Source organism: Cephus cinctus, unplaced genomic scaffold, assembly GCF_000341935.2.
Source record: "Cephus cinctus unplaced genomic scaffold, Ccin1 Ccin1_scaffold1184, whole genome shotgun sequence".
Taxonomy (NCBI): Eukaryota; Metazoa; Arthropoda; class Insecta; order Hymenoptera; family Cephidae; genus Cephus; species Cephus cinctus.
The window spans coordinates 990,407-1,017,991 of record NW_014333664.1 but is presented as its reverse complement, the minus strand read 5'-3'; the positions used below and the strand labels follow the sequence as shown (position 1 = coordinate 1,017,991).

The following is a 27,585-nucleotide window of genomic DNA, read 5'->3' as shown; positions in this document are numbered from 1 at the left end:
TTGCAGCGATGACCTAACATCCTGTATCAAATCAGCCTTGCGGTCAGTATAGATGTTGTATATTGATCTATGTGTGTACGAGCTATGGGAATTCTACGAGTCGCATCTGGATATCTCGTACGAGTTATCAGAGGCCAATGTACTGACTCACTGAGCAACCGAGTGATTTACCGACTTCCACCATGAAAGGACCTGTAGCGATTTTCTGCGAAACCCGATCTTGCATTAAGACGCCGTTTCCTACTCTTTAGCACGATTCTATTTCCATAGGGCAAACGATACGAGAGCCAAGGAAATTCTAACTTGGGATTAATGGGCACCGTTGCTCGTAAAGGTTCTACGAGTTGGCCTAAATATACGCCCACGAGTTCCTCTTGCACTGTGAGTTACGTGAAGCATCTCTGCGAGAAACCCCTATAACGATATTTGGTTAATAACCTAACATTTTTCATTCAACGTTTGTAAAATGATATCAGCAACGTTTTTGCCTTATTTTACATTCACTCGATGAGAACTAAGAACAAATTGTAATTGGCTTGTGAAATTCTTCTTGTTCGGCGATGACAGGTATGTACGATTTCATATAGGTAAGAGGAAACGTCAGTCGCCTAAGAGTCACCAGCATAGCAATGAATCAAACCAGTGAATTACCTCATTCGCTTATTCAGAACGTTCGACTCTTAAACTAAAAAAAGATGACGCACTCTTATTTTCTTGGTACAGCTATCGATAGGCAACACAAAAGATCGTAATGGAGAACATATTGTTGAAACGAAAAAATGAAATTTACGTAAAAATTGATCGAATAAACAACACTTGTATCACTAGTAAAATCAATTACCATCCGTAACTCCTGTAATCTCGATATTCCGTGATAGAGAATCCAAACATAGAACCCTCTTCCTCTCTGTAAGTAGTGTAATGTTTTGTCTCGATATTGACAGCTTCCGTTACATGTTGATAATTCCAAGCATTTAGGGCCAGAAGACCCATTAACATATGTAAAATCCACATTGTCAAACTTTTAAGCGCGGCACACTTTACACCGACTTGTAGTCAATCAAATTCTTCGTGCGAGTTATCGATCGTTGCGATTTATTCGTTGCATTCGTTTTCATTTAATTGACACTTTCCGTTCTAACTTATCCTTTTATTTATTTATGTTGCTTTTTCAACGACGGGGTTGCTCCCCACAATCCACGCGTGTTACGAATCAAATGGAAGTCATGGGTTCGTCTTGACGAACTCGACTTGACGGACGGCCGCGGACAGACTGAGTAGAACTCCGTTCTTTCAGATACTCGTAGCTCCCACCCACCGCTGGTTCAAAGTTAGACGAGCTATTGCGCGCCATCCTCCTCGGTTAGTGACGACATTTGGGCATTCTGTTGGTACCTCAGAATTCGTTGTGAAAATAAGAATCGGTTCACTAATAATATTATTGGAATTTTCTTCTGAGATCTAATGAATTAATATCATAGATATATATGATGAATTTGTTCTATTAGAATTTTTTAATAAATTAGGCAGTATTGGATTTTTTTAGATTTTAGGAAGATTTTTTTGAAAGGTTTTTTTTAAATATTGTTTATCCTCGTTGTACAGTGTAATGGATTGCATAGGGACACCGAGGAGATAGTCGTAAAGAGGGTTAGCCCCCGTGTACTATGCGTCTGAAGCGAACTATATGGCATTTCAGCCCCCCCTCCAGAACTTCTATACTGGTTCCAGCATATTTCCCGTGTCCTGCTGTGTCCACTAGCCGTCAGGCACAAAGTCCCATAAGGCTGGCTCTCTTTACCTGTTTCTCCTGAATAACAGGGGTAGTTTGACACGAGGTTAACATGTGTTTCGCATGGCCTATGGAGGTACTTAGAAATTTTGAAATTTCCTGCCCGTATGACGTGCAGAAGCTCGACCTTTTTCTTTTGTGATTTATGATGTAGGCTTTTGGTTCGTTATTACCTGTGACTTTGTTAAGACATTGTTCTTCGAGGTCTAAGTTTGTTTGACACTCACTTATTTCGTATGCATTTGTATTGTGTTTAAGTTTGCTGATTTTTCATCGTAAGAAGTATCTTTACAGCGATGACGTATCGTATGTCGAGATTCAAATTTTATCGTCTAACTAGATTCTAGAAATGTTTGTGGTTATTTATTTTTGGCTGCCATTGGTGCACCTGATGTTTCTGAAAGATATCTTTTCACTGCCGCGAATAACCAATAACAGGTTACTAAAGCATATATGCTATTGGTTCTCAGAAAAAAGGACCAGCTGTCCAACAGCAAATCAACGTGCTGGATCCAACCAATTGATGCTGGTGCTTTCAAATAGTGTTTATTAATTGATTTAAAATTAACTTCAGTCTGGTTAGTGCTTATAATTCAACCAACGAAAGAATAGTCTTTTCATCATTGGTGGGGAAGGTAAATCGTGTGTAATCATGTGTTATTGAAAGCAGCTTTCGCAAGATTGGGTGTACTCCGAAATTTACTGACAGTACTGTAAAAGTAATTACACCTCTCTTAGATGCGTATGGACGAATAAGGACACAGCGTTGGTTACAGTACTGGCAGTACATTTCGGAACACACCCTAAGATATACACGTGTTTCTGAAAATAGTAGATATATCTTGTATGTGTAACCGGTAAATAATTATTGTCATTCTGATATCTTTACATAATTTGGGCAATATGACAAGTACAGATTCTTCTCATGTTTCCATTATTTCTGATAAATCTTTGCAGTTGTGTGATGTATCAACTGAAACGCAAAATAATGCGGCATCTGATACTGATAATATTGTCAGTGACATTGAAGACTCCAAACAGTTAAATGACTTAAACAAATATTCATTAAAAGCAAATGTTAGTGATAATACAGTCACAATTATAGCAGAAACAAAAATTTCTATTGTTGAACATATGGCTATAGATGAAGCAAAGGAAGTTGAACAGGTAAGCCACGCTTAATACTAAAGTATTATTTATCAATTGTATATTTTAAATGTACTGTTGTAATACTTTTCTCCAGCCAGGTCAAGAAGGAAATTGTGAAGTGTCAGAGTTAGTAAAAGACAATGAAACTGAAGAGTCTGCAACGTTTTGTTATAACTGGTCTATTTCTCCTAAACTCTTAACCTCTGCCACTGAAGAGTACCAACCTACGATATCATGTGAAAATTTTACAAAAGGTTGTCAGTGGTCACCTGATGGAACTTGTTTATTAGTACCGGCAGAAGATTTTAGAATACGAATTTATGAACTTCCTGGAGAATTGTATTCTGGCAGGATACCACTGGACTTACCATTAGTAGATTTAAAACCTGCATTATCTGTAAAGGAAGGAGGATTAATTTATGATAGCAGCTGGTATCCATTTATGAATTCTTGGGATCCCATGACTTGCTGCTTCATTAGTACAAGTCAAGAGACTCCAGTTCACTTATGGGATGCATTTACTGGGGAGTTGAGAGCTACTTACAGAGCTTACAATCAGTAAGTTGATAATACTTTTATACTTTATTAAATAATATTTCAACTTTAAATTATAATTTAGGGTAGATGAAGTCGAAGCTGCTATAAGTGTTCAGTTTGTCGATTCAGGAAGAAAAGTCTGGTGTGGCTTCAAAGGTGCGTTACGAACATTTGACACTGATAGACCAGGTCGGCAGATTGATACTATTTACCTTAAAAAAGATTTCCCAAATACATTTGGATTAGTGTCTTGCATACGTGAAAATCCAATTATGCCAGGTTTAGTTGCATTTGGAACTTACTCAAAACACGTGGGTATGTCTTATTTTATTTTTAATTACTGTAACGTAAAGTTCTATTTACGTCATACAACTGTATCTTTTTAGGTCTATACAAAGATGGTCCACTCTGCACATTCAAAACGAGCAATGGAGTTACTCAAATTGAATTTAGTCCTTGTGGAACTAAGTTATATTCAGTAGTAAGACGCAGTAATGAGTTTCTTTGTTGGGATTTACGGAATCCTGGAATAGTTTTGTATTCCCTAAAAGATCGTCAATCAGATACTAATCAAAAGATACAAATATCTATATCGACGGACGGTAGTCAAATAGTTTCTGGTATGTTTTTTCTTTCATTGTTTTCTAGATTTTTATTTTATTTAAATGATATAAAATACTTTTATAAATACAGGTGGCACTGATGGTTGTGTAACAATTTGGAAATATTCTGAAAATCTCACCCACGAAGAAGACTTAAAGCCAGCGCATCGAATACAAGTATCAAAAGATTGCATTAACGGTGTAAGTTTGCACAAAAAATTACCAATAGTGGCAACTAGTTCTGGTCAGAGAATATGTGATGCCGAATTGCAAATTAGGGATAACAGTGTCCGTATTTGGTGGTGTTCATGATACGATGATACAAGAATTCATAGAAAATACATTGCACTATTTAAACATCATAATTTATCTTCGTTTTAGAAGATACCAAGTATATTAAAGAAAAGATGGTGCATTACTAAGAATTTTAAAATGAACCGTCTTTATTGTATAAATAAGTTGAAAATATAAAATTGTACGAAGTCAAGAACTTGAGTAAGTATGTTCAGTTAAATTTTTACTTCTTCTGTTTTGCTGATGCTGAAAATTGAAATAGTGTTAAAATTAGATATAAATAATTTAGTGTTTATTAATTCTACTATTTCAACTAAATAATACTTACAACGCGTTACTGGCGAGTCCCAGGAGATGAGATCTGCGCTTTCTGTGTTACTTGTACTTACTTGATCTTCCGATCCCATTGGTAACAAACTGATCTTCCTAGATCGTCGTGGTGTTTGCCGTCGAACGTTAGGTGTTTTTGGCAATGTAGGTTTACTATCCGCGCATACCATACATTCTTCTCCTTAATAAAAATTATTTTCATGAATTCAAATAGTAACAATGTGTGATTTATTTGCTGGAGAAAAAACAGAAGTTTGAAATATTTATTTACCAGTAAATCGAATACTCTTTCGCGTCGAACGTCTTGTTTTCTCGCATACATCAAGATTCTCATTAGTTTTTAACAAAATGGACTTGGCTCTCCCATCTATGGTTTCTTCTGTTTCATCGTCCTGCGAATTCAACTTCTGTGTTCGTGTATTCTTCATGGAACTTTTTCGTCTTGACTTTGTAGGACTCGTATTTTCCTTCTGTCCGCTATCCTCTAATTTATCATGCGCTTCTGTGTGTTGAGATAAAATCACCTGCTTTCTCTGAATAACAAAAAAAAATACAATGGAATCAAGAAATATATAATTAATTTGTCTAACTTTTTATAAATCATCATATTTGTTATTTACCGATATATGTTTTCTTGTAGGTGTGTCACCTGCTTTAATGGTTCTGTTTCTTAGCGTTCGTAGTACTTCTGGTTTCTCATTGATAAAGTCATCTGGTAAATCTATAGCATCCTGACGTTTTAATACCTTATTTTTTAATTTAGAATTTGTTTTACTTGTCAATTCTACCATCTTAGGAATGTCTGCAATACAATCATCTTCAATATCATTGTTTACTTTTGTATCTTGCACTTCAATATTTCGATTAGTTTTCGGCTGATCAATTTCTTCAAAACTATCGTCTGTAAAATCAAGCTTCTTTTCTGCTCGTACTTCGTAATAATTCTCGCAACCAAAATTTGCTCCTTGTGAAGATAAAACTATTGAAGTGTTAGGAGAATCAGCAACTGGCTTGTGGAAATTGTCAAAGTCCAAAGAATCTATCATAGATAATCTAGCTGCTAAATCTAATTTACGTTGCGCCTCCTCGTCGACTGGTATCTCGTTACATATTATGGTATCATTAAAATTGACTTTATAAGTTGATTTATCACGTGAAAGTTCATCTTTTAACACGGCCGATCTTTTCAATATACTTCGACCTGGTGTCTGATCTGAGTTTACATATGTTATTGAATGATCTAACTGAACATCAGGAGTTTTACACATTTGACTCACTTTCATAATTGTTAATGGACTTTTATATTTCTTTTCTGTCGACAATTGTACCTTTTGTAACATGCTCATGCGTTTAAAATCTGTAGAGGGAGTTGATACATTATGCTCAACCATTTTTTTTAAAGCTGGTTTCAAAACATTGATTTCCCTGTTATCATTCGCTTTTAGGGGTGATAGTTTTGGAAATGTCGGATCTAATCTTTTTTTATCTACAATTATTATGTCACTGTCTTCCTGAGCAGCAACTTTTTGTTTCCTTGCAGCTGCTATCATTTCTCGTATTGAACTCTGTTTTGATATTGGAGCAGTAACTTTTCTTTTAACAGGTCCCTTTTTCCTTACAACTTTTCGAACAGGTTCAGGTTCATCTTCCACCCATCCTTTGGCTCTGAGTTCCTCTAGTTTGGCAAATCGACTCTCACAATCCTTTACTTCCATATACATCATGTCCCAGAAGCCTTGTAAGTCCTTGCAAGTGACTAACATTTCACCTTTTCCGGTTTCACAATCTTGAACGAGATTGAGGAACCGCTGGAACTTTTTGTTCATTAACAAATTTGTTTGACCAATGGCTTGCATTATTTGATAACTTGCATCTTCTGGCACATTGATTTTTATATCGGACCACTTTTGACAAAGTTCAGTTAATCTTGTTGCTTCACGGTCCAAAATAAACTTGAAGTACTGAGCAGTACGCTCCTCTTCTTCTATTGATATATTTAGATTTTGCATCACTGTTTCCTTTGTAGGAATTTCTGATGGCGAATTCCCCATTCCTCGTCGGATTTGTTGTTCCTTTCTTGCGTTATTTTTCCCACGACTGCTGACAATGTAAGGTGAGAAAAATGCTGGTGACATTGCATGATTATCCTTAATATTATTTATGACATCGTTAGTGGGCGTATTTCTTTTACATGGACTTGTTCTTTTTTCTGGACAGTCCAATGTTTCCAGTTGTTCTGGAGATAATCTCAATGTAATAGATTCAATGGAACTAGTAGACGACGTATATCTTAGATCGCTACCACTTTTATATGGTGTTTTCATAATAGACAATTTTGTGTTCATGTCCGCCATTGATAACATCTCGTTTGCGAGTACTTCATTGGAAGGTTCTGGGAACTTTCCTATTGATTTGTTATCATTTAAGGCAGCTTGCCCAAATAAAACTTCAGAGTCCATTGTGGATTTCTGCGATATTTTATCACTTGAACTTCCATGAATATGTATTCGCCAAGGTGATATTTTGATCGGCTCTCCCTTTTCCTTATTTAGAGCAGCTCGACCAAATAAAGGTACATTTGTCAAGCCTACAGGACCTTTAAATGTATAGTTTTCTGGTGCAAACGACATCATCTTCTTCTTTCTTTGTATTACCTTTCCTTTTGGTTGGATTTGGTTTGGCTGAACAGCTAACTTTCTAGCTAATCTCTTTTCAGTAGCTCTGGTTATTCTTTGTGTTGGTGCTGACGATGATGGTTTTACTGCCTCAGGATGGTGTTCTGTCTGTGGTATACTCTTTGAATCTTGTATAGGTGAATAAAGCTTATGATGTACAATTCCAACTTTAAACACAGGCTTTTTCTTAACTTCGTTTAATTTCTTCAATTTTTCACGTTCCTTTTGCCATTTTAAAAGTTTTACCAGGCGGCTCTCCTTCTGTGAATTGCTGTTTTCCTCATCTAATACCCGTGAAATAAAACAATCTAACTGATACATATGAATTATGTTATATATATAAATTAATATAATAAAAACAATACAATAAATGTAGTTCAAAAATGATTCTGACATATCATTTGTTCCTTTAGCAAAGCTGTAAGTTCTACAAAATTTAATTCAAAAGATCAATGTTTCAAAGAAAAGAGCAGTGAAAACATTATTTAGAATTGCAAAATAAATTTTTATCAGACTTCTTTTTCTGGGAAGCACAACTAAAAACTGCCGAGTATTGGTGCAACGAACTAAAATTCGACTTAGTGGATCTCTTAAGAGCCCACTTTTTTTCGTCTTTCAATATAAGATATTCGGAGTATTTGAACAGTTACAATTAGGCTTAACATATGACTACTGTGGGAGTCACCGGTGACCGGTGACCGATCCCTATAAATTATGTTGTAAGAAATTTATAGCGACAGCTAACGTGTTAATAGAACTATCAAAATACAAAAATTATTGTTTGAAGCCTTAAAAACTGGTTAAATTATTTACAACCTTTTTAAAGCATAATATTGTATACAAACATAAAAGTATTCTATACGAAAACCCACCATTTTTCTAAAAAATCAAACAATTTTTATGGGGATCCGATTAATTTTTTATTAAAAATCACCTCGTCAATCCTACTATGATTTACGTCTGACTCTATATTATAAATATGTGATAAGAGTTGCAAAATAAAATTTGGCCCTCATAAAAGGAGCACAATTTAAAATCTCTTACCCTTCTGTAAATCCCTATTCTGAGCGAATTTTTGAGCTCGCGTTAACCTTCTGGCATCCTGCACTTTTATCGCTCGTAAAATACGAGCATCCCCAGTATTCCCAAAGCCAATACCCTTCTTTTTATATTGCTGTTGGAAGTCGTTCATCTTTCTAACGAAATTCTAACAAAACCAAGTATTTAAATATTACTGCTGTTACAACGGCGAAGCACAACAGTTCAACTGAAAATTGTTTGAATGTGACCTTAAGGGAGCGTTAGTATCGCCACTCGCGATTGGTTGGATCGCAACGTGTATCAGAATAGATTGTGCTTTTACCAGAGATGAGCAAGGACATTGAGTAGGGAGACTGCCATCGGGCTGATTTTCTTGAAACTAATTTTATTTCGGTGTCGACGTGCCACCTGACGAGTAGTCGATTCTGCATTACTGACGTATATACATTTCTCCAATAAATTGTTTTCAATATGTCCGTGGTTCCAATGTGGCCTGATTAATTAAAAAAAAATACATTGGCTCATTGGCTATTTCTCTACTCAACTCTGCATCAACAGAATGAATGAAACCATAACCAATTGTAACACTAGTGACTGGCACGTCTCCTCATTGGAGGAGTCAGCCATAAGGAAAGGAAGGCAGGAACGAATTGTAATAGGCGAGGGATATAGATGGCAGTAGAAAGCAGCGTAAGCTAGAGTCCCTCTAGTAAGAGTCCGGCCAACGGTGGGGCTTGTTAGTGATTGGCTCCGCCATATTATGGGCTCTTTCCGGAATAGAATGGGTGTGTGAATACGTATATGGGAGAGATTCGCATTGTGTAGTGTGGGTAGTGTTAAGCCCTGTACGGCGGGTTGCCTGTACCTGGCGCGAGACTCGACCGAGTCTCTTGATGGTAAAGATTGATAGTTTGAAAATCCGCGCGCAATGTCATGGTGGCGCCAAACCCATATTAAGGGCTTGCCCTTAATATGGCGTCCCTTCCGGGTGTTGGCCGGACTCTTACCAGAGGGACTCTAGCGTAAGCTAACTGGAGCAAATGAATTTGAAGTCATGAAAATCTTGTATTGCGTCTACTTAATATGCATTTACAGAAATCAAAAGTCAAATTTACGTAATATAAGGTACATGAATTATTGATGAATTAAATAAAACACACCTTTTGCAGTTACAAACTAAAGTCTTATTGTTTATTAAAATCTAACTTTACACAGACAGTTATTCTCGTCACGAATACAAAAGAAAGATTACAATTTATTTTTCATGTCTTCCCACTGTTCTTGTGAATACAAAAGTATGAGGAAATAAAATGGCGATGCAATAAGTGTAACACACGATATCTGTGTTTGGTGAAATGTACATGAACTATGAATGTGTACAAATGTGTACAAGTCCATCCGTGTGGTGCGTTTCCTTGACGTACTGATAGTTTCCTTTAGTAAGGACGTTGGCGGTCCCTATCCCTATCTCCACGTCTGTAATAATTATTATATTAATACAGAAAATCAGCGTCCACTGAAAACACAAATTATAGTATTAATAATTTATACTGACCCGCCACCACCTCTCATTGGTCCGCCACGACCACCACCTCGGCCACCTCTATCACCGCCACGGAAACCGCCGCCGCCTCTTCCGCCCCTGTCGCCACCACGTCCGCCTCTATCACTTCTAAAGCCTCCTCCACGTCCACCGCGGTCTCCGCCACCTCCTCGGCTGCCACCGCCGCGACCACCACCTCCACTTCCACCAGCTCCTTCAGGCTTGGAACTCTTGCAGAGGTTGCACTGATCACGCCAAGCGAAATTCGTGTTTCCGCAATCTGGGTTTGGGCACCTACGAGAAAATTTGAAGTCGCGAAGAACTTATGTATATTCTAAACCAAGCATCTCTACGAGATCAAGACACTCTTACCTCCAATCACCACCACGGCCACCTCCGTCACGACGATCATCGCCACTGCCACCGCCACCACCTCCACGATGATCATCCCGATCACCACCACCACCTCGACCACCAAAACCACCGCCGCCGCCGCCGCCGCGTCCACGTCCACCACCGCCGCCTCCGCGACCACCTCCTCCACGACTGCCTTGCCAGTTACTCTTATGCTGTGCAATCTGCACCTTAATTGTATACCCTTTGAACTCCTTGCCGTCAAACCAGTCGATGGCGGATCGCGCGGCGTTCTGATCGTCGTAAGTAACTGTAGCCTCGCCCTTTGGCTTTCCAGTATTCTTATCCTTGTACATCCATATCTTGGGCTTACCAGTGCGCTTGTCGTTCTACAACAATCCATTACAATTTTCATAATTATTAAAAAAAAAAAAAAAATCACTTATATTCATAACGCAACCTCTTGATCGAGACTCACCTTTATAAGACCGATGGCGCCAAAGTGCTGACAAATTTCCTCCTCGGAGATCAATGGGTCCATTCCGGATACAAAAATGGTATCCTCTTGCACAACCATTCCGTCGCCACCGCCTCCATTGCGGTCACCGTAGCCCCCTGTAACACCACCATTATTAATGCTACGTTCCACGAAAATAAAAAAAAAACCCTAACTGGATTGAACAACAGTATATCTACTATCCCTAAATCTACTTCAGATTCTAATCTAACGTTACAAGAACAGGTGCTTTCTTAAGGCATTAGACATGAACGGCCGTTTACAGTCATAATATTAGCTTTTTCAATATGATACGGCTCTGCTAAGAAAGAGAACATGGACTCGATAAAAACACGTGTTACAACGTTAAGAATTGTCATTGCAAGGAAATGTTATTTAACTTCTCCTCTCTTAATGTGCCTTTTATAATACACTGTAAATATCAAAGAATTCTCTGACACATCGATGCTGAATCCTACTACCATACTTTATTATTTTACAATAAATTATCTTCCCCCGCCCTTGTACTCTTAAAATTTACGTCACTTCCCTATGCACATGGTGCAGCGTACAATTCACAGATGGGGCACACTGTTACGTTTCTTTTGCAATACAATTGAACTTGACGTTTATCATTTGCCAGCATTGCCATTCGTATGCACAGAGTATGTATTCCTATGTTTAAATTTCTTCTGGACACGAGAGTCAGCACATGAAAAATTTCGCATGCGTCACAAGCTTATAGATTTAATGTATGCTGCAACGGGCACGATAGACATTTACATTTAACAAATTGGGAACGTTAAAATTATTCGCCCGTTTACACACTCAGCCAAAACGTCTAAGACACTTTTAATTGTATCATTAACTATTGTCATTACGCGAAGTCAAAGTACTTATATGATTGCTTAATAAAGATTTCTCGTAATTGTCCGTAGAATCTTACACGTTAATTATTACTCTGCACTCGGTACACGTTAGTTAGTTATTAACATTAAGAAGTTCGTACATTTGAAATATAATGTTCCTTTCACCATCCTACATCGTGCTTAATGTAAAATGAGCGATACACTCGTATTTCGCATTTTCCTTTTTTTTCCCTTTCTTTTCTTTATCAAATTTATCACGCACTGACCTAATACGCTTAACGTAACACCTAACGATACGTAGATAACACAAGGTTGCAGCTTAACATACAAAAGGGCTGCAACATTATTTTAACCCTTGATCTTTCATGTTTCTTTTCTATCTGCAATTACACGTAGATCATTTGTTTCGCCAGCTGCCTTTCTTTAAAAATTATTGGAGGCTGTGTTTTCATTTATTTTTATTAATGTCAAAACTTATTACGTATCGCAACGAACAGGTGAAAACCATTTTTTTTTCTTCTTAAGTTCCTTCTCAGTAGCCTAGGCTCTTGTCATGATTCATGTTTTTTTTTACCATTCATTGTCAATCACAATACATTCCTCTTGTTTGATAACATAAGAGTACCATGCATATAGAATATTAAGTGTCTTAAGGAATGGCACTCAAAAGTATCACAGTACATAATCTTTATCATTATTATAAACCCATAGCCTATCAAGGGCGTTACATAGACAACAAGGTACCATCGTTCTCGCGCGAATGACACAAATTGAAATTAAATTGCAGCATCGTTGAAAAGTAAAGATAAAGAAAGTAAGTGCAATGCCGCATACAATAAAGACAAAGAAAAAGCAAATAGTTCTTGTATCGGATCCTTGACGTGGCCGACAAATTAGTTTTACAAATAATTTCTGATTGAGGCGCCGTATCATCCTGTTGTTAATTAAGATACACAAAAAAAAAAGAGATAAAATTAAAGAAAAGGTAGTCCCTTGGAAAGCGCCAGAGCAGAGTTAATAAAAAAAAAATGGTACTCGACGACAGTTACACGTCGTCGCTAAAATGTTGCATAGCAGCCCTTTCATATAATACGAGTAACCGAGTATTTAAATCGTAAATATTAGAGTGAATGCGTGAATAGCACCAGACTAGTACAAACAGTCTGGTGCATTTACCTTTGTTAAAACCACCACGGCCACCGCCACTGCTAAAACACAGAAGCAGATATACCAATGAGTCGACTCATGGACAGACTGATCGATCGATCGATGCATGGCGATTCAAATGCAGCTCGCCACCCACTCTCTTCTTGATGCCACCTACTGTCCAAATGTCTGTAGTCACCATATTAACAATAGAACTATATACGTCAGAAGCAACGTGGCGTCAGTCAGTAATAAAAACATTCGGCATGCACAGATTGGAGAATTTAAGTGTATCAAGAGATCAATGAAGACACAGCACAATGAGACGCGAGTAGTTTAGATTCGATATTTCTAAATACTTGAAGCCCTTAGAAAAAAAAGAAAAAAAGAAAAAAGAAATCCCGTTGTTACCGACCAACTCGGGAAAGAGAATGAAGATAATTTCCGAAGCATGAGAAAGTACATTTTCCGAATATTTATTTGATTCGAGCGGAGAGAAACGATTACTTTAAATGCTGAATCGAAGGATACTCTTTTTTGATTCCCCTTTAATTGATTCTACAAAAGTACTTTGGTCTTTCTCTTTGGTACTTTTATCTTTGTGTACTCTGTATAACATGTTTTACAGTCTTGTGACGTATCGCTCGACAGCGTATACATAATCCTAATATCGCTGCGCTTATGGCGTTAAGAAATCGTTTTGATAATCACGGACGTGGAAAGGTATTCATAAATGGTTAGATATATATTGGTAAGATTTCCGATGAATGTCTGCTCGTGTTTTTTTTTTATGTTATACCTAATTAGCGGTAATTTCATAACCAGTGGCCCCGCTAAGGATAATGGCCTTAAGTAGACACAACGGCACCGTGTGCGAACACTTATACAGACGTTCGACAACAGACGGCGCAGATTGCGTGTATTCTCGCAAACGATGCAGAACCAGTAGTATGTAGAACATACGATACAACCATTTTACGTCATTTGTCATATACAACCTGTGTTTACCTTTATACCAGTAATACCTGTGCGTTAAACCTGTAGGCACACTTTAAACATATTAACGCCCAAAGGGCATAAGACCAGTGAATACAACCAAAATAAAAAAAAAGAGAAAAAAATATTAAGAGTCGTTATTGTTCTTCATTACCGTGCTCGACACCACGATCGATTTTTTTTAAACACAATTTACCTTAATTTATTTATCATTGCAGATTTAACGTTTCGAACTTTGGATTTGCTTTCCAGCGCTAGTCCCTTCTCGCTTATATTTATGACTAAAATTATAAGAACTTACTTGTATCCGCCGCCACCGCCACTACTGGAGCGTTCGCCATATCCACCGCGATCGCTACCATATCTACCACCTCCGCCACTGCCACCACCGCCTTGGCCTATATTGAAGAAAATAGAATGTTGTGTATTTGGTTTTTTTTGCTTGCTTTATAACTTTAAAGAATCTTACTGCCTCCGTAGCCTCCACCACCACCACGAGTGTATCCTCCACTGCTGCCACTACTGCTTCCACCGCTGTGGCTATATCCGCCACCGCCGCCACCACCACCAGCACCGTAACTGCTGCCATTACCAGAACTGGCAGTTCCTCCGCCACTTCCACCATAACTACTTTGCCCGTAACCACCCTGGCTTTGGTTCTGACCATAATCCTGGCTACTGCTGGTATTGTAGCTGTTATAACTGCCATAGCTACTGGCACTCGGTGGTGGCTGACTGTACTGATTGTAACCAGCACTTCCTCCTGAAGGTGGAGGATACGATGTATCCTGACCACTTGTTGGTGGAGGTTGGCTATATTGATTATAGCCTTGCTGCTGATAACTTGTATACTCTGTAAAAAAAATGTAAAAGATTTGAAAAGAAAACCTTGAAGATAAAACTATACTGAAAAGAAATTTTATTAGATATTTTATTGCATACCAAAGTATAGATTAATGAAATATCATTACATGATAATAGTAAATCATATATCACTACGTGACAGGAACGAAAAATTTTCAAATGGCCTCCGCAAATTATCGATTATGCCATGTTTGGACGCGACTCACTCCAAAAGATGCGAAAGCAGTAAGTTAAATAATTTGTGTCATTTAAACATAATGAAAGCAAAATACTATACTCCTCAAAGAGGGAAAACGTATTATTTTTTTTTTAAATATACAAGCGTCATACAAAAGGCCATGTTACGTGGCAGAATAGGATCCTCGCGCGGCGTCACGAGAAGGAACGCCTTCCAAAATTATTTAATTTTCGGCGAAAAAAAGAATAACCCAAAACAATATAATAAATACAACTCTTTGTGAAACACTATTGGAAATTAGCAATAGTTTACAAATTACTTACGATTGTCCGTCATCGTGGCACTGCTCTTCGGTACAGACACTTACACCGAAGAGGCGCGTAATGGCGGTAAATTGAACGTCTCGTGTCTCTACAACTGGAAACGTTTTCTTCTAATAAAACGGAAGCGAAAGGTGCGCCTCTAGTAGTAAAATTCCAAACTAGCAAAGTATCACAATTCAACCAATAAGAAAAAAGAATTTTCTAAATCGCCAATCACGATATTTAAAGAAACATCTTCCAATCAAGAAAATACAATCGATTTAATCGAAGTCATTTTTCAGTCGGATTCATTTAAAATATTGACGCGCGGGATTAATAAATTGTCAATAAAACCAGTTAGGGATTTAAAGTTATAATGTTCTGGATTGTATTAAACTATTTCTTATATTTATATCTTTGTATCATGTGTAGTAAGTCTTTCAATAGATGAGAGAAAAAATTAACATGGCAATGATCATTTGTATATGTATGACTTTCATTACTTTTTTTTCCACATTATTCAAAATGTTTTATTTACATGCTAACGCGAAGAATGCGATGCGTTCGTCCATGTTTTACTTATTCACCATTAGCAGCAAATATTGCGATTTGTTTTTTATATTTGTTTCATGTCCAGTCTATATTACACGCAGATATATTACAATCTTATTATCTAAGCATTGTCCACTTAGCCGTTCGCTGCTGTAATGGAGCAACGTGTGTGGTACTTTACGTATGGATTCTTTCTAAGCCAATACGTGTAGTAGCGTGTTTCGTAAATACTGTATTCGCATTGAACAAAGAACCGTCGGATTCGGATAAAGACATTAAAAACAAAAAGGAACGTGTATCAATTACAATCGAAACTGTTACTCCTATGTGCTATCTAATCAGAACGTAACTTCACAAACTAAACTATACGTACACGTAACAATCTTTGTTCTTGCACCGCAAGGATTCACATAAAACCAGTTACAAAGAGAGCGTAAACATATAAATATATTTCGGCTGAGAAGATTTAATTGTACCCTCTTTTCTGGACTAGGTCAGAATTTCTCGTGGCATTCTCGAATTTCAATTATATCGATGAAATTTTACATTGGACAATGGATGATAATCTTCTTAGGAACGATATTCATGCTCTACGCATTACGAAGCACGTTCATGGACGCTGTTGGAAGTTTGAGCCGTAACATTCCCCCCTCCGTATTTTCACTTTTTCCTCGTCAACAAGCAGGATCGCACAAAATTTTTGGCAAAATGTTTTCTTCGTACCGAACGACAGCACATTAGCTACCGATTCCTCATCATTCAATGTTTTTTTTTTAAGTGATTGAGGAATCAGTAATAAATAATAAAAAAAAGAAGTTTTTATTCATGCGATCCTACTAATAATATAATGCTATTGTTTGTAGTTTTACATCGACCGATTTTTAGGCAGTTTTCTTGTATGGCCTAAAAACATAACCCTTTATTTCAGGTATTGTGATCGAGTGTCTGTTAAAAAGAAAAGCGATAAACTCGGAGATCACGCATTGGAATGCTGGGAGGGTGTGAGTCCTCCGGGATGTTCAGGACTATGCTTTTGTTTTTTTCTCTTCTTTTCTTTCTTTCGCTTCTTCCTGGCCTCCTTCTCTTCGTCATGTCTTTTTTGTTTTTTATGTTTCTTTTCATGCGTATCAGGTCCACCGATATCTGTAGTTGCAGTCTCTTGACCACCAGGTACTTCACCAGGCTTGTGTTTATGTTTTTTGTGTTTATTTTTGTGCTTTCTCTGCGGTGCTTGATTTACATATCTATACTGTTCAGGAAGCTGCAAAAAAAAATTCAAATTATACATCTATTGTGAATGTATATATATGTACGTATCAAAGATTTTTTATATGAAACAGAGTACTTACTGGACCAGGATGTAATCGAAATCCAGCCAGCTGTACACTGGTCAGAGGAAGAAGTTCCTTGCCACCAATTGGTGGTTTCTCAATTACAGATCTCAGAGAACTGTAACATAAAATAACAAAAGAAACATAACGAACATATTCTTAGACTATTTCAATAATGAATTATCACATCATTAAAACAATTACCTGTTATCTTGATGACCAGGTGCATCAACAATGCCAGGTAGATTTGGTAGGAAAGAAGAGAGCTGTTCCTTTAATTTCTTGCCACTGAATTTACTGTAGGAATGCTCGAGGCCATAATAGGCCATCAAATTCGTAGCCCCTGTGAGTTCACTTTCCCCTGCAAATAATATTGACAATTACTCGGTGACACACAGACCTACCAATGGGTGCCTCAAGCAGACCTAAACTAATTTTCTAAACATGTTTCATGTACAAAACCTAATAAATAACTTACCAGGGGGCTCCTTCATTAAGTAGAAGGGCCCACTGTGGACGATGGAGGGGTTCTTCCCTAGTGAAATCGTCGCTTTTAGAGTTCCAGTCGAGTCCTGACGTGAAACAACGGGGGAACGGGCACCCCTTGGTGATGACTTTGGTGAATATTGTTCCACTTTGCTACGAAACTGATCACCCATCATCATCCTCCGGCTTTACTTCATCGCACCTTCACCACAATTTCCAAGTTCTGCCACGAATACAAGGCGGTGAACGACGTCCTGGGAGATGTGTAGCGCGTGAGACGCTAAGAGTAAGCCGCTTATCGAGGAACGTGTCTATAAGGCCTTAGTAATCAAATTCTTTCTAACCACTAATGTTTTCCATTATTTGTGTATACAAATCACCGCATGATTCGTTGAGCACGATGACTAGCTTACTGAAAACGAACCTTCACGCCGTTACAAAACAGGAAATACGCAAGAAACATGATGCCCGACGCTGGCCAGGGCCAGGTACGCGTATAACTGTTCATTTATATGGATATATCATTGCCATTACTATACAAAATAATTACACTATTTCCCGTTAATATTATTATCTTCCAAGCTTTATTATCTTTGACGAAAATGCTACGAAGATGATTCACAGAACAGTTGCCTCCTGCCGTGCATCACTATCAGCGAACCGATGTTGAATGTCAACCATATTTTACGGTTTGGTGGTTCTGAGCAGTTCTGAGGGTTCAGATGTGCGTCAAGCGACAGTTGCGCCAACAATAGCGAAGGAGTGGGGACAATCTGCATTTTTTAAAGGATTGTTTTCTAAGCAAACAAATGAAGACTGAAGTACTTATATATTAATTTTTAATAGTAGAAAAGTTTAATTCTCTTTCAATCGTGCTATTGGAAATCAATCTCGTATTTCAATATATTTAAGTTTATGTAGTGCAGTGTATAATACATTCTGCGTGCGCATTTAGTGCAAACCAGTGCAAACGAAAGTGTCCATGATACTTGTAAGACCAAGATGTCAAATCGAGTAATTTTTGCTGTACTAATTGGCATTTGTGTAAGTTTATGCGAAATTAAAGCTTATGCCAATGAAGATGAATACGAAGGTTGTATATTATGAAATTATTTACTTTTTTTATCAGAATTATTGTAAGATAGATTTCATATGCTATATAACATATTGGATTGGATGTTAAGAATTGTATTTGATTTTCAACGTGTACTGTTTAAATAAAAAGATAGCGTATGACTTACTGTACTTTGAATGGTGATAATGATGATATATGACCGTTTTTATGTTTCAGATGGAGATAGGATTAATTTGTTGGATGTAGTTCAAAACTATGCTATAAATTATAAAGAGAATCGCAGAGAAGTAGATGATTTTGAGAATTGGACAGGACGTTGGATGCCTGATAGACCACAGGATCCTGCACCACCACCAAAAGTTATATCTCAGAAAAATGAAACATCTGGAAGTAATAGTGAAACTCATATGTCTCATACAGTTCCAATGGGTTTTAACATTAGCGATTGTGATGATGGAAAGGTGATTATTATATTGAATATTTTAAATACCTAATACATACAATATTTGGAATTACATATGTCTTTTTCAGACTAACTTGACAGTTGATTGGGACAATTCAGAAGTAAATTATACTTGTTATGGACAAAAAATTGTACCTTCCTATCAGATTGAGCCCCTGATATACTGTGAAAAAATTCCAAAAGCATATAAGGTATGGTATACACCTTCAATAATTTGATTGAAAGTGAAATATTTTAATGTATAATATCACAATTAGTTAAAAGACGTTGTTTTTAGGCTGCTCACATATGTATGCATAAAAAAATCAAATACGTTGACGACATACCCTTGTAGTAAGTTAACTTATTTACCAATGTTTCTTTATAATTACATTAACTGTTTATCACAATAAAAATTACTGAATTAATCGGTTATAGTGGTAGTCACAGACCTGTATGGCCAGTGTACGGAGAGTACAAATTTGTGCCACCTCAAAGATGGGTTCATAGCTTGGAGGTAATACTTGCCCTAGACTTGATGTAAATAGTAAATAATCATATCAGTGTTAACAGACATAATTCTTACAGCATGGTGCAGTAGTCATGTTATACCATCCATGCGCCAATCCATATGAAGTAAAAATTCTGAAAACTCTAGTTAAGAATTGTCTTCGAAGATATATAGTTACTCCGTACAATCTGTTGGATGAGGATCGCGTAAGTCAGACGAATGTTGAACCTAATTAATAATAGTAGTATAACTCTAGTTAATAAAATTATAATTTTTCTTCAGCCTCTAGCACTGCTCACGTGGGGATGCCGTCTAACAATGTCCTATGTAAATCCAGCTGTTGTGCGAAAGTTTATAAAGAAGAAAGCTTTGCACGGACCTGAACGTATATCTGCTAATGGTGGTTTCTCTGAAGGTCTTCTGCGAAAATCTGCTATAGTTACGGATCGCAACGACACTATACTGTGTCCAAACGCATAAAGACGATCAATGTAATAATGCACGCAACTTACCCCATTATGAATCTTCATTAACGTACAATACTGCGCTATCCGATTTTGTGTTTGTATGTTTCTATTTTAAATTATTACTTTAATGTTCGCAGCAGAGATGTTCTATTTTCCTACCATTAATGTTCCTAATTTAATTAAAAGAATCTTAAAAATGCAATGTGTGAAAAATACAGTAATAAAGTAATTGTGTATGCTTAAACCGTGACTATTATAAGCATATCATGCCCTCTTTGCCCGCCCAAGTACTCAATAAATTGAACATCTACTGTTGGATAAAAATCATAAATCGTTCGCGTGGAAGATATTTATAAGTTTACTTCCAATTTCAAAATGTACATTTTACAGTAGTATCTTTAAAATGAATTATTTTATCATTAATTAATGTAATGGCTTCACCATGGGACATCGCCGCTCTTTATATTTCCAAGGGTGGAAAGTAGTGTCATTCTCTTATGCTTGACTAATTCAAGCGCTAAATACAAGAGGTGTTACGATTCTTTATTGTCTACGTTGCGCTAAAGCCAGGGTTAATGTCGAATAAGTGTCATGTATTTACAAGAGATTTTTAATGCGGCTTTGCATATTCATTATCGCTCGATCGGACGTAATTTAGCATTCAATTCGTATCGAATAAATCGTATCGAGGGAGATCGACGAATGCGTATATTGTCCATCGAGTTATATTGTAAATTCAAATAAATATGAAAAACCTTAACGAATTGAAGCTAAAGAGGAATATTAGGTCTTAGCAGAGTCTACGGTCCCATGGGAAAGATGTGATCATACCTGGGTGCATTTAATAATAGAAGATATATATATATATATATACATATATGTTATATGTAATATTTAAATATATATATACATATATATATATACATACATGGCTATTGACGTTAATTCAAATTCTACTCCTGGATCGATATCAGTCCAACGGGTATTGATTTGTTGATTAATTTTAATTCGCGTACAGTATAATTTTTATACAGCAAAGAAATACTACAGTTTCTGCACATCGATATAATGTATATTATGAATTGTGAATCTCAAGAAGATTTTGAAATATCCATATAGAACGGTTTATATATCTTTTCTATTTTTTCTTAAGCCTTTTCAAATCTTATTTTGCTTCGTCATTTGACCCGTTCGCCGACGCAGGAGTAGCACAGTAAACGTTATTGGTTTATTGTGAAATCCTTTGCTTTCTTCTCGTATGCAGCTAATTAATTAAACATACACCGATAATAGGCTATTACGTGACACTTGAAAATTTTCTTTTTCTATTTTTTTTTTATTCCGTCTTCCTTGCGCTCGCAACTCTCGCACTGCGTGAAATTTATGCTCCATTTATGTAATTCATAGATTCGTGCTCGCTCGGAAACTTTGCGAATAATGTAAATACACGTTAACAGCAAACTCAAGAAGGAGAGAGGGGAATGTATTCGCTAAAACACGATAATGTAACGAATTCAAAATATCTCTAGATAAAATTTGCATTTTTTTTTTAAATCTGTACTCGGACCATCTATATCTTTTTTTTTCTTTACTTCATAAATTTTCTATTCGTGCGTCTCCCACTTTCGAACTGAATATCCTCTTACACACTGTTATCGTAAAGATCTTGCGATAAAAAAATATCGGGATAACGCGCAATTCAATCTCGGCGTGTCAAAGGTCTTCGCGTTTTGCATATAGATAAACATTATCTACGTGTAGCACCTCCTATAGCGCCTATGAAAATTTTATAAAGGACATTCTAAAAATTCCTGATAATTAATTACTTTCATTAATAATCTTCTGCTAAATTATTTTTCATTACATTCAGTTGTTATCAGACAAACAATCTATCTATCAACCAGTGTGCACAATTGATCTCGGAAATGACAAAATTCATAACGCAGTGCATACGTGTACAAATAGATCGAATTTCTCATAAATTTATATATACAAAATTATGACTTTCATAGACATGAATAAATTGACTAAAAGGGGGGAAAACATTTTTTTCACACAAAATATACGTCACTTCTGACTGTCCGGCGAGATCTACACACGTGGAGGCTATACAAGAGAGGAATTTCTACATGGTGTTTCTGATATGCAGCGAGAGCCGTATGTTAACTGGGCTTCATGAAATTTGAGCAGATAATTAATATATATATTCTGACATATTTTCTTTTATTCTTATTTACACGTGAGCAGAGCCTAGAAGTTCGGCGCAACGAAATACGATAAGAGATTGTCAGGATAATGGCACGCGCAAGAGAGGGCATTCTTGTTACTTCTATCTTCCTTCACTTTCCTATATCTTTTTTTTCCTCTTTACGTGCATATATATAGATATATACACATAATATATATATATCCTTTGTTTATCCCCGCGTATACAGTTTCAGCGAACCAGCACGAATAAAACATTAAAGCAATGATAAGAGACTCGAAAATTAATGGTTTATAATTTATAATATTAACCGATGGTAATAAGTATAATAATAACAACAACAATAACAATAGTGACTCGCATACCATGAAATCGCGATATAAACGAATAAAAACCACGTGCCAAATACGCAATCGTTACGTCGTGTATTAGTAATCATGATATTTTTTTCTTAACTATTTTTGCTTTCTCTCTCTCTCTCTCTCTCTCTTTTTCTAAGTATCCCGATGAACCGAGCCAAACTAACCTTTGACATTATCCTACCATTACCATTTTTTTTTTCGTTCTTGCATTCTTCCCACTGCACCGCTGAAGTATAAGATTAAAGTTATATTGAACATTGCTTTTCCTTCTTTTCGCTATCTTTCTCTCTCACTCTCTCACTCTTGCTTTCCTTTTAATGTCCATTGTACAGCACGAACAAAAAATTTGTCAGAGGCTCCACCGCTTAATTCTTATGTACGTATATGCGGTATTCATCTTTTAAAGTATATTAGCAAATCTTCATTTAATTGTGCCGACTACATTCTTTATTAGCAGACAATAAATAATCTCGTTTTTTTATATAAAACGAACAATAACGGGAGCGTTTAGGATTAATTTGCTATTGTCGGATTAATAAATGTCAAATCGTCTACGATGGTTATCGAGCGAACCAGTGGATGCTGGGTAGGTAAGTAGGTAGAGTGGGTGGGGGGAGGGGGAATGCGCTGGCTGTCGTTACGTAACGTAAAAGAATATAATTGTACAATAATTAATGCACGACCGGAATTTCTTTCTCTCCCCCTCTCTCGCTCTCTCTCTCTCTCTCTCTCTCTCTCTCTCTCTGCAATCACATTCTTTCCTTTACAATCAGCCACACTCGCACTCCTGAAACTCTTGCCTTTGCAAACGGGTGATCTTTGTTAAAATCACCTGCATCTGCCTTTATTGTATTTTCTTATCAGGGACTGTCAATATTATTGAGGTTATGTCTTTTTTTTAAATTTAGCTATTGCTTTTAAGCGCCATATATGGTTATTCGATTTTTGTTTTTAAACGAACAAGTTGCAGTATACAGATTCAATATCGATTGTACAATCTCGATGTTCGATATACTATTGATTTCATCTGTCTTTTTCTCTTGATTTATTTTCAACGTTACTGTTATAATTTCTCTCTCTCTCTCTCTCTCTCTCTCTCACTCTCTCTCTTTCTATCCCCCTCTATGAAATCATACTCTCACACACTCGTCGGTTTTCAATCTTTTTCAATCCTGCATTATTACTCTCATCCAGCCTCGTTATCCGTTATTAAATCGATCGATCTTTTATTTGCAACGATCGCTAGCCCCATCGATCTCCCTATCTAGTGGGTTCCTAGACTAGAAGGTAATAAGAGGCCTAGGAATATTTTTTAATTATTTTCTCTATCCAGAGGAGTTTCTCGTTTGTTTTGTGCTGGTTACACGACGAAAGGGCACATTCACTTGATCACATATCGGCTGCCATAATCATCACTTAAGACTTGAAGACTCGTTGCTCGAGGTGTCCGATGATTAGCAGCATGACTAATCCGAGATACGACGGTTACGAGGAAGGAATGACAAAGAATCGAGGAGATATCGAAGATAGGAGACACGGAAAAAAAAAAGAAAAAAAACAAAGTGGGAACTAGAGAAATAGCCGAGAAAAAGAATGATGACGTCAGTGACATCCTCTAGCTAAGTTCCAAGCCAGTAATGATTGTGGAAGGTTCTTAAGATTATTGCCAACTTTGTACAGTGTATTTTTAAATATCGTTTAAAGATCGAAACGTTAAGGGTTCTCCCCGTTACTTCGGAAAGTGTATACGCGATTTTGTAATTTTTCTTCTTTTTTTTTTCCTTTTTAATATTATCACTCGTCCGACGAGTACACGAGACGTAATACGTATAGGCAGAAAACACCGTCAATTTATTTTTAATAAGTTAATCGTTAGTACAGTATCGTGTTTCATCTCGTTTTTTTTTTCACTCTTTCTTTATTATTTATGAATCTTCACCTATGAAATACCTATGATAAAAAGTATTCATACCCCCCCCGTTATATCTTCATTCGCGTGCTAATTATTTTTTAGCTACCTTTCGTCATTTATCGCTTTTTCTTACGCCTTTCTCTCTCTCTCTCTCTCTCTCTCTCTCTCTCGCTCTCCCTCTCTCCCTCATTTTTTCTCTCATTTTCTCATCCTTTCGTTTAAATTTACTTCTATTAATAATCTCACTTTGTCGCATGAGAAGCCGCGCTGTTCATGCAACCTTTTTTTTTTATGTTATCGCATAAATCATTTCCTATGCCTTATTTCATTCGCTTTTGTTCCTCCCCCCCACTGTTTCCATCGTCTTTACATCTTTTCCCTGTTCTTGCCGTCTCCCGCTTCTTCATTTCGCATCTCTCTCTCTCTCTCTCTTTCGCTCCCCTCGTACCGTCGATACATCTATCTCTCTCACACTCTCGCTTGCTCCCTTTCATTCAATCTCCCTCTAATCTCACTCCTCGTCAACCATCACGAAAAGTTTTTATGATTTATTTTGAAAGTGGAATTGACAATCATAAGGTTATTGAAATAGCCTTTCGTAGTAATAATTGCACCGATGTGACACGACCCATATACATTTTTGACGTCTCAAATTTAAATATACAATTGCATCCGTTATCACACTTTCATTAAATACAGTAGTAGCACTTGGAGCGTGTACGCGACATATCATAGACCAGGAAGATAATACATTTCTTCGTCTGTTTGACGCCCATTTTTTGTATAGATTTTGTGGTTATCTCTTATTATCCTTTTTATTATTAGTTTCTTTTTTTTTAAATATCTTTCTTCCTCTTTTTTCTTTTTATTACTATTATTCCACGCAACTTTGTCGGGTGTCGACGCGCTTAAATAAACCTCTACAAAAATGCAGATGAGTGGCGTTTCAACAATGCCTTATCGATGTATAATATTATATACATCTACGTGTCTAAATGCAATACGTATATTTACGTAATAATAGTGCACACACCTTGATGCAATGTAAAATATATTAAGTAGAACGACGAGACTGAACATTCGGCACGTTAATTGCCCCCACGATATTGGCCTTAGTCATCGTCGAGCCACGATTATCATGTCCTTTTCATTTTAATCCATTAAGGATACCATTTTGAAACACGTGTCATAATCAAAAGAGACAATTAACAATTCGAGGATCCTATGACTATAAGTAGCGGCCGTTCCTCAATAACGAGACCTTCGAAGCAAAGGATTTTATTTCTTTAGAAATCGGAAGACGAATGCACCCTCCGGTAGGAACGGCCCCAATCGGGAAAAAAACGATTTTCGAAACTTTTTTTTTTAAATCCGATCAAAAGAGCAAAGTTGAAGAAAAAATGGGCATATATGCCTTAGAAAGGATTTGATAAATCTGGGTAATATCGGTAGATTAAAGTAATGGATATTTATGATAATCAAATTTTTTTTAATTAATTTGAATCCAAATTAAATTCACAATCTTTACCAACGCTACTGACATAAGTTAAGAAAATAGTTTTTTCATCGATTTGACAGCTCGGGTCCACGATGAAAAATCGCGAATACGACGAGTAAAGGGCTAAACGTTCAGTATCGACGCAAAGAAGGAAAATTTAGGCCAAACTCGTTTTGTGACACACGGATCGAATTGTGCACCGATGTAGAATGATAACATTACTTCGTAGTTCGCTTATCAATTACGATAAGAAATTAAGTGTCGTCTCTCAATTCCTGTTACGAGGATCGCTCTACGTAGTATATACGCTACACGCTAACTAACTAAGATCGGAGATTAAAGCTAAATTCTTCTACGTCTAGCTATGCGCACGGAGCTCAAACAAAGAGAGCTCTGACTAGAATTTCACGAATCCGATGTGTTCTCTTTAATAAGTTCGTGTCGGTGAAAGTGTTTTGTGTAACTTGTGTCGAGTGTAGATATATCTCTATTTTTGAATTATTTTAATAACGCGAGAACACTCGATAAACGCTGACAGATACTCGCTCTGAACTTAGCAGCTTTTTTAATTCTTTTTGAACTTAACCTTTTTTTTTTGTGCCACGACTCGCGGTAACCGTCAACGTGTATCTCTTCCTTTGACTGGTGGTTAATGGACCTCTACTTGAGAATTTTTGAAAATTTTTCTCACTTCCTGTTGTCAATTATCTTTTATGTCATTTTCGTTCTCATACCTATCTGTCCGTTTCATGATGTACGGAAGTTCTTACGGATTCTAACGAATATCGATCAAGTAATTTAGTTTAATCACATTGAAAATGTACAGATCACGAAATCGTCGAGGCGCATGCGCGAATGACGTTCATCACGTGATCCGCGCATGCGCACACTGCACGACGTATATTTCGGTCGTGACGTTAAAGTACATGTTTTATAGATAAAGTGTGTATAACCAGAAGAAATATCGGAATAATGACGCTCGACAAAATGGCTAACGAAAGACTTTCGCTATACGTAGAAGACATCGCGAATATTGGTACGAAGGAGTCATAACCTATACCGCACGGTGAACCAGATGAAATTGAAGTCGTGAACATTTCATATGATTCATATGAATTCTGAGTCAAAAATTAATATGCGTTTAGATAAGACAGACAGTAGATGATAAAACAGCCTGTAATGTTTTATTAATTCCTATTAGACAGCATTTATGTTTCTTAATCGTCTATCTCACAACGTATTCACTGGCTCACCGTCCTGGACTCAATCATTCAAATTCGCGTTCTACGACAGAAATACCTCGAATATACCTAAATTTTAAGAGAATACCGCCAATCGGGTTAAATACCCCATCATTGAACACCAAGAAAGCTAAGTAAAACTGCTCGGCTTATTTCGACTTTGCAGTGAACGCACTTGTGCGCATGCGCACGTGTGACTTTCTTACTTTCTCGACGGAATCGCAATCAAGGCTCATCCGCAATATTGTTAATAACATTGTTTGGCGCGCACTCACGTACGTATAAATTAATATATACATATATATCAATGTGCGATATATATATATATATATAT

At 36.8% G+C, this 27,585-nt stretch overlaps 6 protein-coding genes across 10 annotated transcripts in view; 2 read left to right on the top strand and 4 right to left on the bottom strand.

The window, feature by feature from the left end:
- The window catches only part of LOC107272491 (integrin alpha-PS2), a 34,033-nt gene extending 32,657 nt beyond the window's left edge, over positions 1–1,376 (bottom strand). The window contains exon 1 of one of the 2 annotated variants that reach the window (XM_015749687.2): positions 842–1,376. In XM_015749687.2, coding sequence (XP_015605173.1) covers positions 842–1,014 — 173 coding nt within the window. In that variant the 5' untranslated portion in view covers positions 1,015–1,376. The remainder of the gene's footprint in view (positions 1–841) is intronic. The other variant, XM_015749688.2, reaches the window with a different exon arrangement.
- A 1,065-nt stretch (positions 1,377–2,441) lies between these two features.
- LOC107272494 (telomerase Cajal body protein 1) lies at positions 2,442–4,437 on the top strand. Its single transcript, XM_015749695.2, has 5 exons — positions 2,442–2,959; positions 3,036–3,499; positions 3,561–3,793; positions 3,865–4,098; positions 4,172–4,437. The coding sequence occupies exons 1-5, from the start codon at positions 2,696–2,698 to the stop codon at positions 4,390–4,392; spliced, it is 1,416 nt and encodes a 471-aa protein (XP_015605181.1). The 5' UTR covers positions 2,442–2,695; the 3' UTR covers positions 4,393–4,437.
- A 58-nt stretch (positions 4,438–4,495) lies between these two features.
- Positions 4,496–9,027, bottom strand: LOC107272493 (disks large-associated protein 5). Its single transcript, XM_015749694.2, has 5 exons — positions 8,424–9,027; positions 5,325–7,663; positions 4,976–5,237; positions 4,703–4,885; positions 4,496–4,620 (listed from the first exon to the last, which is right to left on the bottom strand). The coding sequence occupies exons 1-5, from the start codon at positions 8,569–8,571 to the stop codon at positions 4,598–4,600; spliced, it is 2,955 nt and encodes a 984-aa protein (XP_015605180.1). The 5' UTR covers positions 8,572–9,027; the 3' UTR covers positions 4,496–4,597.
- Positions 9,028–9,581: 554 nt separating this feature from the next.
- Positions 9,582–15,341, bottom strand: LOC107272418 (RNA-binding protein cabeza). Of its 3 annotated transcripts, none has more exons than XM_015749568.2 (8): positions 15,190–15,341; positions 14,294–14,677; positions 14,126–14,222; positions 12,859–12,890; positions 10,796–10,932; positions 10,336–10,706; positions 9,976–10,257; positions 9,582–9,896 (listed from the first exon to the last, which is right to left on the bottom strand). In XM_015749568.2, exons 1-8 carry the CDS (start codon positions 15,200–15,202, stop codon positions 9,857–9,859), a joined length of 1,356 nt encoding a protein of 451 aa, XP_015605054.1. In that variant the 5' UTR covers positions 15,203–15,341; the 3' UTR covers positions 9,582–9,856. The 3 variants fall into 3 exon arrangements, with proteins under 3 accessions (XP_015605054.1, XP_015605055.1, XP_015605056.1); XM_015749569.2 differs by having other exon boundaries at positions 12,859–12,887; XM_015749570.2 differs by lacking the exon at positions 12,859–12,890.
- Positions 15,342–15,554: 213 nt separating this feature from the next.
- LOC107272427 (mediator of RNA polymerase II transcription subunit 19) lies at positions 15,555–18,209 on the bottom strand. Its single transcript, XM_015749593.2, has 4 exons — positions 17,530–18,209; positions 17,256–17,412; positions 17,070–17,169; positions 15,555–16,981 (listed from the first exon to the last, which is right to left on the bottom strand). Exons 1-4 carry the CDS (start codon positions 17,714–17,716, stop codon positions 16,697–16,699), a joined length of 729 nt encoding a protein of 242 aa, XP_015605079.1. The 5' UTR covers positions 17,717–18,209; the 3' UTR covers positions 15,555–16,696.
- Positions 18,210–18,237: 28 nt separating this feature from the next.
- Positions 18,238–20,949, top strand: LOC107272421. 2 transcript variants are annotated; one of them, XM_025089853.1, is made up of 7 exons: positions 18,238–18,358; positions 18,829–19,073; positions 19,144–19,266; positions 19,353–19,408; positions 19,493–19,571; positions 19,643–19,771; positions 19,848–20,949. In XM_025089853.1, exons 2-7 carry the CDS (start codon positions 18,933–18,935, stop codon positions 20,043–20,045), a joined length of 726 nt encoding a protein of 241 aa, XP_024945621.1. In that variant the 5' UTR covers positions 18,238–18,358; positions 18,829–18,932; the 3' UTR covers positions 20,046–20,949. The 2 variants fall into 2 exon arrangements, with proteins under 2 accessions (XP_024945621.1, XP_015605059.1); XM_015749573.2 differs by having other exon boundaries at positions 18,281–18,630.
- Positions 20,950–27,585: the final 6,636 nt, after the last annotated feature.

Bases quoted from the DNA above. Each gene is read 5' to 3' on its own strand.
- LOC107272494 (XM_015749695.2), top strand. From the start codon at position 2,696: ATGACAAGTACAGATTCTTCTCATGTTTCCATTATTTCTGATAAATCT. The intron at 2,960-3,035 runs GTAAGCCACGCT...ACTTTTCTCCAG, and splicing joins AAGCAAAGGAAGTTGAACAG to CCAGGTCAAGAAGGAAATTG. The intron at 3,500-3,560 runs GTAAGTTGATAA...ATTATAATTTAG, and splicing joins ACTTACAGAGCTTACAATCA to GGTAGATGAAGTCGAAGCTG.
- LOC107272493 (XM_015749694.2), bottom strand. From the start codon at position 8,571: ATGAACGACTTCCAACAGCAATATAAAAAGAAGGGTATTGGCTTTGGG. The intron at 7,664-8,423 runs GTAAGAGATTTT...CACGGGTATTAG, and splicing joins GAATAGGGATTTACAGAAGG to ATGAGGAAAACAGCAATTCA. The intron at 4,886-4,975 runs GTAAATAAATAT...ATTTTTATTAAG, and splicing joins AAAGAGTATTCGATTTACTG to GAGAAGAATGTATGGTATGC.
- LOC107272418 (XM_015749568.2), bottom strand. The intron at 12,891-14,125 runs GTAAGTTCTTAT...TCTGTGTTTTAG, and splicing joins GGCGGTGGCGGCGGATACAA to CAGTGGCGGTGGCCGTGGTG. The intron at 10,707-10,795 runs GTGAGTCTCGAT...GGATTGTTGTAG, and splicing joins GCGCCATCGGTCTTATAAAG to AACGACAAGCGCACTGGTAA.
- LOC107272427 (XM_015749593.2), bottom strand. From the start codon at position 17,716: ATGATGATGGGTGATCAGTTTCGTAGCAAAGTGGAACAATATTCACCA. The intron at 17,413-17,529 runs GTAAGTTATTTA...TATTATTTGCAG, and splicing joins CTTAATGAAGGAGCCCCCTG to GGGAAAGTGAACTCACAGGG. The intron at 17,170-17,255 runs GTAATTGTTTTA...TTTATGTTACAG, and splicing joins CCTGGTCATCAAGATAACAG to TTCTCTGAGATCTGTAATTG.
- LOC107272421 (XM_015749573.2), top strand. From the start codon at position 18,540: ATGTCAAATCGAGTAATTTTTGCTGTACTAATTGGCATTTGTGTAAGT. The intron at 19,267-19,352 runs GTATGGTATACA...CGTTGTTTTTAG, and splicing joins AAATTCCAAAAGCATATAAG to GCTGCTCACATATGTATGCA. The intron at 19,409-19,492 runs GTAAGTTAACTT...AATCGGTTATAG, and splicing joins GTTGACGACATACCCTTGTA to TGGTAGTCACAGACCTGTAT.